We start from the raw sequence: 16083 nt of genomic DNA on the forward strand, positions 1-16083 counted from the left end.
GAAAATTCAACAAAAGAAGTAGAGATTTGAATGAAGAGATGTTTTATTTGTTTGTTTTTGCTTTTTAAAAGGCTCCAGTGTATTTAAAAACAAAAGTATGCTTGAGATTGTAAGATGTTCCCAGTTCCTTAAAAGAAGCCTCACTGAATAAATTACTCCTTAAGTATATTTTTTGTAGTTTCACTGAGTAGGAACCTGGAGCCTAGGGACCTACAACTTTACAACTGCTCTGAGATTATTTTTTTGAGATATCCATTAAATTACAGTTGAAGACAAATACTATGATAGCCTAACATCTGGAATTCTCTTTAGAGGCTGAGTGTTTAACATTCATAAGCTCTAAGTATTGCAGAGTCTGATTGTTTTCATTATAATATCATATTAAAGAAAGTTTGACCTTTACTTAAGGCTAGAAGATAGCAATTGGGTAATATCTGATAGTGCCTTTATAATTGATGACATTTTTAGTCAACTGCCTTTTTACATTATTATGTAGTATTCCATTCATACAGATTTTGTATGTAAAAGGTTAAATATGATAAAATGAATATCTATTTCTATGTTTATGTAAGAAATAAAGTATAATACCTAAATAACCCATAATCAACCATTCTGAATACCTTCCCCCATAATTAGTGCTATCCAAGATTATTAAGTTGTTTTTGTTTCAATGAATTTTCTGTAAGTATTATCTTGCTTTAATTCAGCAGTTAGCATATTTTAATCACTTCTGCATATCTGGTGGTCACAGCTAAAGTTCATTGCTAACAGTTGAATGCTGTTCAATGCTTTGAATAAATCACCACATGAATCTACATTACTTTGCTCTTTGCCTTTAGTTTTCACACTTCAACAATGATGCAGTGAGTGCTCTGCACATGTTTCCTGTCACACACAAGTCTCAAGAGAACAGAAGTAACATTGTTGGGAAACAGTCTTAGTACATCTTGAACTTAACCTAAGATGTCCAATTATTTGGTAAAATGATTATGCAAATTTCCACACATACACTTAAGGGAATCAACAATCTTGGCATTATCTCTGACCCTGCTATTGATACTTGAACCCTATATCAAGTCTGTACTGATTTCTATCAGTTCTACTGTCAAAGTATGTCTAAACAGGAGGAGGCTTGTATCTCAACCCTAAGACTCTCAGATTCTCACCAAGGACTATCAGTACAGGCACCAAGGACTACATCCCAACGGCCAAGGAGACCATGGGAACTGGAGTGCTTTCGGATGTCGAGAACTCTGAGGTCACCCACCCCCATTTGGATCTACCACATGGGATGGAAGAAGCCCAAATCCTTCCTCGCAGGATCCAAGGCCATTGGAACAACAGCCAGGAGCCCTGAGTGATCCACAGAAACAGAAGAACAGTAAACTTCCTTCGAGACTAGGGAGGGGAGCTTTCTCTGGTCCTACTTAGTTCCAACTTTGGATCCCCACCCTCTCTTGCAATGACCATTAGGGTCGCTTTGGATCACCCCCCCCCCCAAAAAAAAAAGCAAACAAACAAGAAAAGTTAGAATAGACAGACAGAGAACAACACGAAATGGTCAGCGTGGATCCACATATACCTTACTAGGTAGAACACAAAGATTAGTTACTCCTCACTAGGGTATTGAAGGTTTCTCTGCACACCCCTCCTAAAACTATTCTGCACCTAAACTGTTGACAAATGCCTTGTTAGAATTATAAGCCAGTTTAGACTATCCTAAAATCTGCCAAGTTCAGCAAAACTATGATTCAACACTATAAACTGCTAAATACTAAAATGAAAATAGACATGAGACAGCTGAATAGTACCCTACAGCCACTTTAAGGTGTATAGCAGCTGGTTCTGTGTATAAACAAAAATTGAAATGTCAATGAAGTGGTCACAGGATGTGGTTAAGAACTTGCATTTTTTTTTAACATTTTGATTACTCAATACCATGTCAATTAATTCCATAATGTTGTAAATTGTTGTTGGTGTTATTCTGGGGCTTCCAATTGATCAGGGTGATATTCTAGCAGCTCTACCTTCAGACCAGAGATGGTCTCCCCAAGAAACCATTGAATTTATCTGGACAATAAGATGCTGGACTCTATGCTTGGACTCTATAAACTTGCAATGAAAGAATCTTGACTTAATTCCTACTTGTCCAGTTTTTCCATGCTCCACAGGCCTCCCTTGATAATTCTTTTGGCATAGCCATTGTCTACATCTGAAAACTTAATTGTTATTCATTCCTGATTATCCTTCTGCTTCCCCCACCATGGTTTACTCTGTAAGCTTACAACTTATACAGTAAGACCTTTACTGACCAATTAACTTCAAAGTGTGATTCTGCACCTCTCCTTCAATCTTTCCTAAATTTTCCTTCTGTTTTGTTATTTTCTATCTCTATAATTCTTAGAATGCACCATAGAAGTATAATAAATATACCAATAGCAGAAAACTCATCAGTGTTCACCACTATACTGAACAGATTATCTAAATCAACTTAGTAAATTCTCAAAATCATTGCTGAAGAAAAGGGTTTTCTATTTCAGTGACAACTCTGATTCCAGTGCTTAGGCTTGCATGGTCCTCCACTTCCACATCAGTTTCTACCTTGAAGGTGGATGTGGGAGGAAGTGGGATAATATACGTGGAATGTGTGACTCACAGGAAGGATGGCAGCAATTGCTTCCCTACTCTCCGTGCTGAAAATGCAACATTTTTGCACTTCCAAATAAATAAAATATTCAAAGTGGAGTTTAAATATCAGTTAGTTCGTTCATTTTGGAATCTAATCAGGAAAGGCATTTAGCCTTAAAGCACTATGTCTCACATCATACAGTCTGAGTTTGATTCGTATTTTGGGCCCTGAATTCAACTTCAGGATAATGCAGGTGCTAGGAGATGGCAGTGATGGCTCAAGTGCTTGGTTCCCTATTATCCCTGTGGAAGTTCTGAATTGACTTCCGATTCTCTGGCTTAGGCCTTAGCCCAGTTCTAGACATTGTGAGCATTTGGTGCAGAGAATTGATAGATGGAGTGCCACAGAGCCAGCATTGTGATGTAGCAGGTAAAGCTGCCATGTGTAATGTCAACATGTCATATCAGTCATGCGGGCACTGGTTTGTGTTCTGGCTGCTCCACTTATAACCCAGTTCCTTGCTACCAGCCTAGAAAAAGCAGTGAAAGACAGATCAAGTATTTGACACCCACATAAAGCACATGGAAGAAACTGTTGGCTCAAACCAGGCCTAGCACTGGTTTCTGTGACCACCTGGGGATAAATCAGTGGATGGAAGCCATGTGTCACTCTCTCCCTATCTCTGTCAATCGAACATTCAAATAATTCTTTTTAAAAATGAATAAAATTTAAAAATCATTTCTAAGTAGTTTAAAATAGCTGCATTGCTTGGGACTTGCTAACTCTGAGACACCAGAAGTGAGACATTATTTCTTTTCTCAAAGGCCTTATAGTTAGTGATTTCTAACTGTTGGTGCTCTAGGATCAAAATTTTAAGTATAATTTATTCTTTATAGAAGGGCAATTTTGATTACTTCATGATTCTAGTTGGATGCATTGACAATATTTCTGCCCTCTATGCCTGGTATTGTTAAATATTTTACTGAAGGACATTTATATAGGATTCTAAAGATCCTTAGTAGTGGCTAGTGCTGGCAATATAATTGTAAGGTACAATGCAAGATGAAAGTGAGGATCTGTGCTCAATAACCACTAGGGATTTCAAGTTGACAACAGTGCTTGGCCAAACACATAGCCATTCTAACCACAAAACCTTGTGACTGCACAAGTTACACATTCAGAAAGTGGCCCTTGTAATGGCTATGTATAATGATCACTGTGTGGAAGCTATTTCTTTTCAACTAATATTCAACTGACACGGCTGGGAAAACATGAGTTACAGAGGCAGATGGTGGTATTCATTAGTCTTATTTTTCTAATCATAGAGATTAAGGAATGATATGACACAATCTGGGATTAACTTCCTCATTAAGCAAATTATTGATGAATTATACTTAATTAGTGTGTAGAGTTTGTTCAAAACTATGCTATAAATGAAACATGCACTGGAAAGCAAAATAGAACATGTGACTCTGTGTTGTATAGATCTCCATGTAAAAGACAGACACAAAAAGGAATAAATAAATAAATGTTACTGAGTACAGACTGGTAGTACAACTTTGAAATGGCTAAACAAGGCTCTTGCAGGAATAAACAGGACGGAAGACATAACACTGCATTTAATCATGTAGGCGGGCCTCTATGGGCTGCAAAGCATGGAAGTTCTGGCCACAGTTTGCAGAGAACTGAATCCTCCTTCACTTACCAGTTATAAATGGGCACTGAGCAAGTTATAAAATTTCCATCTACCTCATTGTAAAAAATGGGAATGATAGTATATGCTTCATAAAATCCATGTGGAAATCAAATGAGCTAAAGACTGACTTTTGAGTTAAAAACCTTGAAAACATGAGACTTCAGAGCCAAGAAGCAAACAGAGTTGGAAAGAGGAGGAGAATTCCTGGCTGAGAGCCACTGATCGCCAAGGCTCTTGGGGCTTATAAACCTCCAGGCGGCCACTGCGGAGGGGTGTGATGCTGAAAGAGGAAAGGCTCTGGGAGGGAACACCAAGGCAGCAAGTGCTAGATCTGGAGTGTGAAAGATAATGTCTATTGTGGTACTGATTTCCTGAACCAAAGGGACCAATTAATTCACATCAACAAGTCTGCCAGAAAGAAATACAGTTAACTTCTCATTTGCTTTTTCTGGTTTCTGGCTACAAGAAGATTTTCCAACTTATGAAGAAATCTGAGTCAAAGGAACTAATGCGATAAAAGAAGAAAAAAAACCCAAATCTTTGATACTCAGTATTATCTTCTTAGTTTAGCTTAGAAAAGTCACTCACAAAGCCTAAAGCCCAGGCTCAAAAGCACAAAAAGTTATTATATCACAAAGTTAAATTACCATTTTGTCCCATCTTTTATATCTAATTTGTTACCACACATGCTGGCAGCTCCTGGCATTAACAGGGAGAATTCCCTTTGATCTAACAAAAAAGTCAACTTTTCAACAAATGAGCAAAGAGTAGCCATATTCTAAATACCACCAAGAACATACTAGTTCATAAAAAGTCTCAGATGAAGAAGAAAAGCCATTCAAAGAGATGTGAAGACAACTGTACCTTGTGCAGCTAATTCTTTCCACCTCTCTTTGTTCTGCTGAATGATGTCCACCAGATTGTTTTTGAAGCTCTTCAGGTCCACGGCTGAGAGGGAGTAATCAGGGGAGTAATTCCCATCCGTCGCAGAGCCTTTTGAGTTGGGTCGTCTCAGTGTGTCAGCAACATGGAATCCCGCCACGCTGGGGGAGCTGACCGTCACAACCACAGAAACCAAGATAACAAGGTCAGAAGATGGCAGGAGGAAAAGGTTGGAAAACTGAACTGATTAGAGAGGCTGAGTAGCAGGTGCACAGCCCCAGTTTTGAGCTGATTGACAGCTGTTCATCTCTCTTCCCTCTCCCTCCACATGGAAAGGGCCAGGGACAATCCTGATTACACTCTGAGTACTTCTCTTTTCTTAGTTGGGCACATGTTGTATAACGTAAAGCCACTAGATGGCAATACTACCTAATAGTTATTTTAAACATTGCCTGCCTAGCTGTGACAAACTAGAATAATCAAGTAAAGATTTTCTTTCAAAAAATTGATGATCGTACCTGCTTGCCCCATAGTTAGAATTTTCAGGTTTAGAGGCTTCCTCTATAAGAGGAATAACAATTTTCTCCGTTGAGTCTGTCAGAAGAGAAAACGTTGGCTCTACTATGAAATCAATGAAACCTACAAAAGCAAAAAATCAAGTAATTAATGCATATCATAAATTCTAGAATTCTAGAATCAGTAGTAATGAAGGGTGTCTGGCACCCCTTACCATTTGCTACTGGTTTAATTCAGAATGTAATGGATCAATTACCGTGTAAAATAGTTTTTCAAGCAGTAGAAGTGACACAACTTAAGCTGTCAAATCCTGGTTTTGCCCCGTAAAAACATCACGTACTAATGCTAACAATACATTTAGATCCAGTGAGAGTGAAGACACTTTCTTCCCTTAACAAGAGAATATTCTAAAAGGTCTTTATTTGCTTGTTGGATCTTATTTTTGACTAACTTGAAATAAATATCAAACTTCCAAAGAACCTAAATTGAAATTTGCCTCCCTCAGGCTAAGGAAGGCAAGAGCTTATTTTCTTTTTCTTCACTGTAGCTGGCAGAGCTTTCTGTCAGGGTGTTAATATTTCAAATTGCTGTTTATTGTTCCTTAGAGGTAAAGTGTTAGTTCCCAGCGTGTGGATGTGTTCTGTCACATCACTGAAGAGTCACAAATGACTTCTCAGGAAGGCAGCACTCATCCCACCGCGCTGAGATGTCAGGTTTCTCAAGTCTTTCTAAAGTAGTCATCCGGGTCAAAAATGACCCTTTGGGGGCACTAACTGCTCAGTGTTCAGGGAGAGAAGGAGATGAGCTATTTCAAGCCCTGTGTATACTTCAACATCCTGAGGTCTCAGGTGAGCTTTGCTGCTTGGAATCAAGTGCTTGTTCTATGGGAGCATTGTCTACCACCTAAATACAAGTGAGTAATTGGAAGCAGGTGTTTGAAGTGACAGTGCCCTGGGAAATAGCTGCATTTGAAGAACATCTATCAGATGCTCAGATAAAAGAACTTCATACTTCAAGGAACTGGATTACTTCTAGCAAATATTAAAGCACATTTTTAACTTTAAAACCCAAATCCAGTAGTTTCATATTCTAATTGGCACTTTCAAGGCAAGGCAATACTAATTGGCCACTCAGGGCACTGTGTAAAGTTCTATGGTATTTTAATGCTGGAATATGTAGATTGTCAGAGGAGTCATTGCCTCTTTTAACATGGCAACAATTTATACTGCACCAACAAGCTCTGATGAGCCCTTTAGCCTGCCACACTCCCACTTACTGGATGATAACAGGCACTTGTGTCATGATTTTTAGAAAAACAGTTGTTGCAACTAGAATGGGAAAGAAGTAAGGTCTTAGCAATCGCTATTTTGTGGCGACACATCACAGAGCTTTGTGGGAGGTATTTCTGGAACATGACTAGACAGGTAAGGGCGAAGACTCCTCTATTTATGGTTCATATTATGGAAAAGTTGGCTCAGGGGTGATTGTCCTAAATACTTGGATCACCCAGCATTACAGTAGCATATTCTAATAGTGGTTTAAACTTGAAGCCCCCAAACAAGTGCAAATGATAATAAACATGGTTGGAAGCAATTATCAACTGCAAACTTCATATCAACTTATCTATTCATGCTTATATTTCCAAACTATCAGCTGGTGTATTTAGTAGGAAAGCTTAAGGATAATAGATACTTTTACATTGTTATTGAGTTATCCTAGGCAGGAGTGGCGAAACTTTTTTTCTGCCAAGATCCATTTGAATATTTATAACATTATTCATGAGCCATGCAAAACATTGAGTTTTGAGTTCTGCTTGCGGTTGCTTTGCCAGGGCCAGCCAAATGGATGTCTGTATGACGCACACTCCCTATCCTTGAAAGGATGAATCACAGAAATCAGCAACAAAACAGCAAAAGATAATCTATTACATTGGAAGAGAGTTCTGTAACTGGGGGGAGGTAACTGGTAAGAATTACAACCAGAATAAAAACTATATTTCCCAATGCTGCTGTACTGGATTAATCTTGTTGCAACTTGGACAGGAAAGAGGTAAGGTTCTAGCCATCACTTTTTTGTGGCTACACATCACATACCTTTGTGGGAGGCGTTTCTAGAATATGACTAGAGAGGTAAGGGTGAGAATTCCTCTATATATGGTTCCCAAATTCTTATTTGGCACCATGTTGCTCAGTCTAAAGGTCAAATTTATCATGGGAATGCAATGAGGTTTCCGCAGCATGATGGATGAACAGCATGATGGATACACTGATCACTTTCAAACAGCACTCCAGCATTACCTATTTGTGACTGGGCCACCATGGTAGACTTCCGATCACAGAGTGGGGAAAATGGAAGCCCTAATTCAGCTTCTTTGTCTCCCTGTGCAAAGAGAGGCAGGAAAAGCTAAGGTTATCAAAGCCTTAAAAAATCACATATTCCCATTCTTAATCATCACTACTTTAAAAAAATGTGCAAAACCAAAATGCTCAGACTTCTTTGGCAGACATTTATAAAGGAAATATTTTCAGCACTGGGACCTGCAGCTTCACTATCGTAAGCCTTTCACTGTAAGAAACTTTGCTCCTTTAAATTTTCTTAAGGCCTCATAACATAGTCATTTCAGTGCATTATTTGGCATTTAATTAACAATCCAGCTCAGAGAGCTTTCTGCTCCATTTTTAAAATGCCAAATATATCAGTATGTCCGCAGTACCAACTTTGTAAGATTAGACTGTTTTATGACATTAAGAGCATATGAGGGGGGTAAAACTAGATGACAGAATAGGGTAGGGTCTTATTAAAACGGATTGTGGGCATGTATAAGACACACAAAAGTTTCAAATTTTGGAACACTCAGGATTTCACTTTAAAACTAATCTAGTAGGAAATAAGATGGCGGAATAGGGAAAGGGCACATTTAAACAGATGGAGAAACATTAGCCAGGGTGAAGCAGAGAGGACAGATTCCAGGAAAGAGGACAGGCTGATGGCAGGCCCAATGGGGCTAAAGACCAGCAGCAAGCTTCACAGGCACCGAGCAGGGAGAGAACTCACTTCCGACTTAAGGTATTGCATTACTCTCAGAGGGAACATAGTACTGGCTTGGCATCCTGTGGGTCCCACCCAAAATAGGTCCAGGTGGCCCTCAGACCTAATAGTCAGCAGTTTCTGGAAAGCCCAGCACCACTGACAACCCAGAGATTTAGGACATCTGGAGTCTCCCTAGTGTCAGGCACCGCTTAAACTGGAAATAGGAGAACGACTGTGCAGGTAATGGTGCAGCCACAGCACAGGTTCACAGGGAGTGGAAAGTAGTGGCCCAGGAATTGGGGCTGTGGAGACCAGGGTGGAAGCCTACCGCATGAGCCCAGGTCTGAAACTTGCCAGACAGAGTGGCACCAGAGACTGCAAATGAAGATGTGGGTACTGAATGCAATCAGTAAAATTGACCTGTAGACCAGTGGATGACTCAGTTTAGAAACTGGCCCTAAGGAGAGGAATCTGCTAACCAGAAGAGCAATGACCAAGAGCAAAAGAAGAGACACACACAATAAATATAACTGATACCTCTCCCACAAAGGAACAAAAGCCTTTGTCAACCCCAGAGTTAACTGAGGAAGACATCGAGGAAAATGGGGTATAATGACTTATAAAATCTTGTTCTAAAGCTTGTTAGCAACAATGAGAAGTATTTACAGGAGTCTAAGCAAATTCAGGAATATGTCACAGGAAATAGCAATACTGAATTATTAGACATGAAGGACACAACGGAGCAAATTAAAAATTCAAAGTAAAGCCCCAGTAATAGAATGAGTGAGTTGCAAGAAAAATTTAATTAACAATATTTAAAAAATACAATAACAATAATTTAAAAATATCAGAATTAGAAGACATGTCCTTCAACAATGGTGAAAAAAATCAAAAACCTGGAAGAGGAACTGAGACAAACTAAGAAAGTATTCAAGAACTAAGACATTTTTAAAAGGCCAAATATGAGATATGGGAGTTTCCAAAGACATAGAGAAGCTAGGTAAGAAAATGTATTCGATGAAATAATAACAAAAAGAACGGGAAAACAAAATAAAGGAGGGGCACAGGGCTCCTCAAAAGATTGACAAAAAGCGATCTCCATCACAACACATGATAATCAAGCTCTTTTCAGCTAAACACAAGAAAAAGATCCTTAAATATGCATGTAAAAAAAGGTCAACATATAGAGAAACCCCAATCAGATTCACAGTTTAAGCTCTCACAGGACACTCTACAGGCCTGATGAGAATGTAATGACATATTCTAGATTCTAAGAGGAAAAAAATTGTCAGCCCAGAAAAACTTGCCCAGCAAAGCTTTCCCTTGTCTTTGAAAATGAAATTAAATTCTTCCACAGTAAAAAAAAAGTTGAAAGAATATGCCTCTTCCAGACCTTCCCTTTTCTCTGCCAAGACCAAATCAAATGTGGAGAATATCCCAATAAAACAACATAAAACTAAATCAAACAATGAACAACACATTGTTAAAACGACAAGACCATATTAGTACCTATCAATATAAACCCTGAATGTAAATGACTTAAACTCATTGATCAGGCATTACAGGTTAGTGGACTGGATCAAAAGCAAAGTCTATCTGTTTCCTACAGGAGACATAGCTTACCAATAAAGATATGCAGAAACTGAAAGTGAAAGGATGGAAAAAGATACTGCAAGCTAGTGAAAAAGAAAAACGAGCTGGTGTAGCCACTCTTACATCAAATAGAGAAACTGATGTAAAAAATATTAAAAGAGATGAGGTAGGATACTACATAATGATTAAAGGATACATTCAGCAAGAACAGATCACCTATTCTGATGTTTTATTTTTGTCTCCAATTTTACGTTGTTTTTCTCTCGTTTTTTTGGCTAATCTGGCTAAAAGTTTCTTTTGCTCATTTTGAAAAATGGTTCTTTCTTGTTGCAATTTGTAGTTTTAAAATTTCAATTCCTTTTATTTTTGCCGTGATTTTTTCCATCATTTCTTGCTGCTTATTCATTGTTTTCTTTTTTATTAAGTCCTTGAGATGTACTATTACATCATTTATTTGAAATATTTTTTGTAAGCACAGGATGTTATAAATGTCCTATTTAATTTTGTTTTTCTTGCATCTCATATGTGTTGATATTTTTGTTTATTGAAAAAAATTTTTTCTGTTTTCAATGACACATAGGTCAAATAGTAGCGTTATTTTCTTCAAGAAGGTTCTTGATTTTCTTTTTTATTTCTTCAGTGACACAGTAGTCATTCTGAAGCATGTTATTTAAGTTCACGCTGTTGTAATGGACTCCCAATGAAACAGTTAAATACATCTTGACAATAAGATGCTGGACTCTCTGACATTGTCCTCAGTTACAATGTCAGGATACACTTAAATGGCAGAATATACTTCATAAACTGATTATAAAGGACTACACTATTGTAATAATATAGGGGAAACCAGTGGGGAGAGAGAAGATTTTGGGAGGGGGGAAGGGAAATCCTAGAGCCTATGGAATTGTGTCATAAAAGAATAAAATTAATTAATTAAAAATAGTATATGAGCGGGGCCTGGCACGGTGGCCTAGCAGCTAAAAGTCCTTGCCTTGAATGTGCCGGGATCCCATATGGGTGCTGGTTCCAATCCTGGCAGCCCCGCTTCCCATCCAGCTCCCTGTTTGTGGCCTGGGAAAGCAGTCAAGGACAACCCAAAGCCTTGGGACCCTGTACCCGCATATGGGATACCCAGAAGTTGTTCCTGGCTCCTGGCTTCAGATGGGCGCAATACCGGCCTTTGCGACTGCTTGGGGAGTGAATCATCGGACGGAAGATCTTCCTCTCTGTCTCTCCTCCTCTCTATATATCTGACTTTGCAATAAAAATAGACAAATCTTTAAAAAAAATAGTATATTTTTCATACGAGCATTTTGAAACATTTTTCTCGTCATTAGTCAAGTCTTATTAAATAGCTCCTAAAAGATAATGGACTGCCTCAGCACTTGTAAATTCTGTGTGCATAATTGTATTCTAACACATTGTTTTCAAAAAAATGAAAATGTGAATGACTTTTTACTATTATTTAAATATTATCTACAATAAATTGAATCTGTCAAGGAATTCCATTTACATTCACGTTTAACATCATGAGATACATCTGGATTCTTGTCACCAAAATAAAGGTGATTGCTGGGCAAATCGTCATGACTACAAGGTTTATGAAACATTTATACATTGCTTTGCATTCAAGGGAATGTTGTTAAGAAATAAACAGGAGAGAATTTCCTGTCCTTCTTCCCTTTAGTTAACCGGCTGAAAGCATGTTTTCACTATATTTTTGCACAGTTTATTAGCTTTTTAGCTTCATCACATACAACAATCCTGCACAGGACTCAGTATCTGCTAAGGGCTGGAAGTTTCCTTCTATTTGGTTTCATCTGACAGCATTTTATCTTGATGAGCGTAATGTTATTTCAGCCTATGCCTTTGAGGTCTCGGTGACCAAGACTCTTGTCAGGGGGTTCCCCTTGGGACACAGTGTGCCCTGTGCCTATGACCTCCCCCATAGGCCAAGTAGGCAGAGATCCAGGGGTGTCTCCCACAGCATGCAACTGGTTTTATTGGTCAAGGACTGGTATGCCATTTGAGAACACAAATACATTACATATAAAGACATTTTTATGTTTGTCACTTTGGTAGACCCAACAACGAGTTAGGGCTGGAAGAGGCATTGCAACGATTTAACTTCCATGAGCTAACTTGTGTAGAAGATTGCATGTTTCTGAATGAGAACCTTTAGTGTCAGACTGGGGTTTCCACAAATATACAGTTTGAACTTCCTGTGGATGAAATGATAGGCTAATATTGTTTCTATTTGTTTCCTGTAGCCCACATTAATTTAGATTATTAAAATTCTACTAAAGCACATTCAATGCTGTAGCGCATTAATTATTCAATTTATTTATAAATATTTCAAAGTGTTATTTATTCCTTTAAGATAAATAAAAGCCACAAAAACAGGATTAGCTGGGCTTTGGAGCTGAACTATGTCAGCACTAAGCAACCAACAAGGATGAGATACTACTAAAACAGAGGAGGAAGATACAGAGGCAGTTAGGGTCCCTGAATATAAATCTGATCAGCTTTGCAATATGTCACTTCTCTTCCTGGATAGAGAATATATCTTCTATCAAGATGAACTCATGATCACAGCAGGAAGCACTGTGTAAGAAAAGTTATAGTTCTGGAAAGTTGTGCTTTTCATTGAGGTTAAGCCTTCAGCAAAACCAAAAATATAAATTTTAAAAATCAATAACTTGGAGCAAGTTCCACAGTTCAACACATTAATCCTCCACCTAAACTGCCAGCATCCCATATGGGTGTCAGTTCACATCCCAGCTGCTCCACTTCCCATCCCACTCCCAGTTTATGGTCCAGGAAAGCATCTGAGGATGGCCAAAGTCCTTGGAAGACTTGGAAGAGCCTCTTGGTTTCCTGCCTTCAGGTTTATTCTACTATAGACATTGTGGACATTTGGGGAATTTGATTTTTCTCTGTCTCTCTTTTTCTCTGTAAATGTGCCTTTCCAACGGAAACAATTTTCTTAAGAAAAAAAAAATTCAGATGTGCTGGTATTTAAACTGATGAATGCAAGTGGTTGAAACAAATGCTTCATGCAGTTAGTACCAATGAAAAACATTCCTGGATTTCAGCATCCTGTCCCTGGGGCTGGGCCTAGAGGTGAAGGGAAGAGAAATTGGCCTCATCAGGATGGAAACACAAGGCAACTTGGTGTGTTCACACCTGTCTTAGCAGGTTTCCTCCGAGGTTGCTGGAAGGGCAGCCCTAACAAAAGCATTGAAATTATTTTTGGTGCTTTCCTAACTGCGTTAAATGCTCTGGCAGCTATCAGCATTACCAAGTGGCTTTAAAATTCAGTGACTTGCCTCTTGTTTTTGCATTTCTCTGAAGCTAAACAGTTCTTACAGTTTTCAAACAAATGAAGAAGATGCAATAGGCAAGCACACAAATCTCGGGCACTCTTTTGCATTTGAAACCTTGTTTTAGGCCTTGAAAAGTTAATAACACTCACAGGCCTTTGCCCATAGGCTTAGAGGCCATGCAAGGCTTAGGAGCAGATTTTGAGGGAGAACTAATTCTGTCAGGAAGCCAAATTAAGGGTCTGGTTATCTTTGTACAACATATTTATGTAATTTAAACTATCTAAAATGAGTTTTTTTTTTAATTCTCTGAAAAATAGACTCTCTTAAATTCTATCAAAGCCCCAAGAACTGGCTAAACGCCTGACAAATAAAGCAACTAAAAACATCTACCTTTAGTAAAATTTATATGATAAAAGTTTATTTTATGTTATCAACAATTTATTCAACTTTAGAAGTCCCTAAGTAATTGATATTTGCAATGCTTTCTTGACTCTTCACCTAGAAGCACTTAGATTGGCACTACTACCCTGAAGTTTTTAATATTATACAATTTTGGAAGTGATATCTATTACTTTTATGCTCGATTTTTAGCTGTGAATTTTTTATTTGGTGGAAATTCTAATACATTGCAGTGGAAATAAAATAAAATTATTCTTCACTATTCTCTCATGTCTCCAGCAGGGAGCTGAATGGGCAGTGGAGTGGCTGGGACAAGACCAGATACCCACATGGAATGCCAGTGTTGCAAAGTGAAGGATTAGCCATACTGCTGGCCTCAGGTAATGCAAATTTTGTTCATCCTGTGTTAGAATGCTTGGAATTGAGTCCCTGCTCTATTTCTGCTTCTAGCTTCCTGCTAGCAGTACTGGTTTAAGTAGTTGGACCCCCATCACCCACATGGGAGATTCTGATTGGGTTTCAAGCTTAGTGATGTTTGCCCAGTCCAGCTCCAACTGTTGCAGATATTTGGAAAGTGAATCCGTGCATGTACAGCATGTCTCTTTATTTTCCTTTCAAATAAAATTTTGCAAATAAATTTTAGAAAACTGCTTTCATTTATGTTTGATTTCTTTTGAAGGGGTGGGAATGCTGGAACTACCAATCCCAGGTCAGTCACAGCAGAAACGAATGGGATGTCTTCTGATTTGACCTGTGACAGACTGCAGAGTCAGAGTGCAGAGCTGTGTGGACAGTGCTAGAGAGGGAACTAATCAAACTGTGGCTATTTTGAACACGCTTTCAGATGAGAACCTGCTCTACCTACTTCATCTCCAACTGCCAACTCAAAAGTCATAAATAAGCATATTTCTGAACTATAAATTCTGTGTATGATCCTCATCTCCTTATGCTACAGTTTCTCATGGTTTTAGAGTGTGAGGCTAATGCAGTTGTACTAGGGACTCGGGTCAACTGTCTGAATTTTTAAGAGTGATACAAGTCATTTGGTTTATAGGGCATTTCAGAAATATACTATGTGTAATAATTCTAAGTTTCTATTTACCCCTATTTCTTGAATAAAATGAGCTTGGCAGAAAAGTTAAAAATAGATTTATAGATTGAATATTCCCAAATCCATTTGTGCATTTGTGAAATGTTAATATACATACACAGCATTCCTTTTGTTTTTGGTATTTAAAAAAAAAATTCCACTCACACTGTTCCGATTTTTTTGAATTGGCATTCTGTCTCTACTTTTGTTCCAGGCCTATTAAAGGAATTCCAAATCTGGCTCTATATTATGTAGAGAAAAAGAAATTCTCTAAATTGGCTTTTAAAAAATGTGACTGAATTGAGATTATTTCTAAAATTGTGTCTAGATCCATTGTAGTTCAAGTTTGATTATGTAACAATAGAATATTTCAATCAATGACTATGTGATGGTTCTAGAGAGAACATAAAGCATAAAACAGACTACAGGAATCAATGACCACTCTTTCCTCATTTCTCCTCATGGCATAGCCCTCCTGCACGCATTCTGGCATTCTGTTCTTTACAATCAGCCTGAGGGAGAGGCAGCAGATGAAGATCGCTATGCTTCCCTGCTGAGAGATGAAAGCGAGGGCTTAGCCTTGGGCTTTTTAAAACAGAGTCCAATTGCATTTCCAAGACACTTTGTTGAGCATCTGCATGAATAATGTACATAAAAGATTTTATCCAGGAGGAAACAATAAATGGTTACCTTTATACTACAACAGAAGACTCTGATGAATTTGTTGAAACTCCTTTAATTTCCTTCAAATCTTCTAGCACAGGCCAGTGAATTTTATGATGAAGAAAAAAAGTTCTAAGTATATATATATATATTTTTTTCTATGTATATTTTGAGTGAAGGAAGGAATCTATGTACAAATTGCCATACAAGCATGCTATTTTTACTAAGATAAAAAATTTCAACCACCCAGGCTAGACAC

General features: G+C 38.1%; 1 protein-coding gene across 4 annotated transcripts in view; it reads right to left on the reverse strand.

Moving 5' to 3' along the window:
* Positions 1-16083, reverse strand: part of PDE1A (phosphodiesterase 1A) — a 284872-nt gene that overhangs the window by 15637 nt on the left and 253152 nt on the right. For all 4 annotated transcript variants that reach the window (XM_040972133.1, XM_040972135.1, XM_040972134.1 and 1 more), the window contains 3 exons: positions 8021-8102; positions 5726-5846; positions 5190-5377 (listed from right to left, as the gene is read on the reverse strand). In XM_040972133.1, coding sequence (XP_040828067.1) covers positions 5190-5377; positions 5726-5846; positions 8021-8102 — 391 coding nt within the window. The remainder of the gene's footprint in view (positions 1-5189; positions 5378-5725; positions 5847-8020; positions 8103-16083) is intronic.

Source organism: Ochotona curzoniae, unplaced genomic scaffold, assembly GCF_017591425.1.
Source record: "Ochotona curzoniae isolate NIBS_2020 unplaced genomic scaffold, NIBS_Ocur_1.0 contig_2210, whole genome shotgun sequence".
Classification (NCBI taxonomy): Eukaryota; Metazoa; Chordata; class Mammalia; order Lagomorpha; family Ochotonidae; genus Ochotona; species Ochotona curzoniae.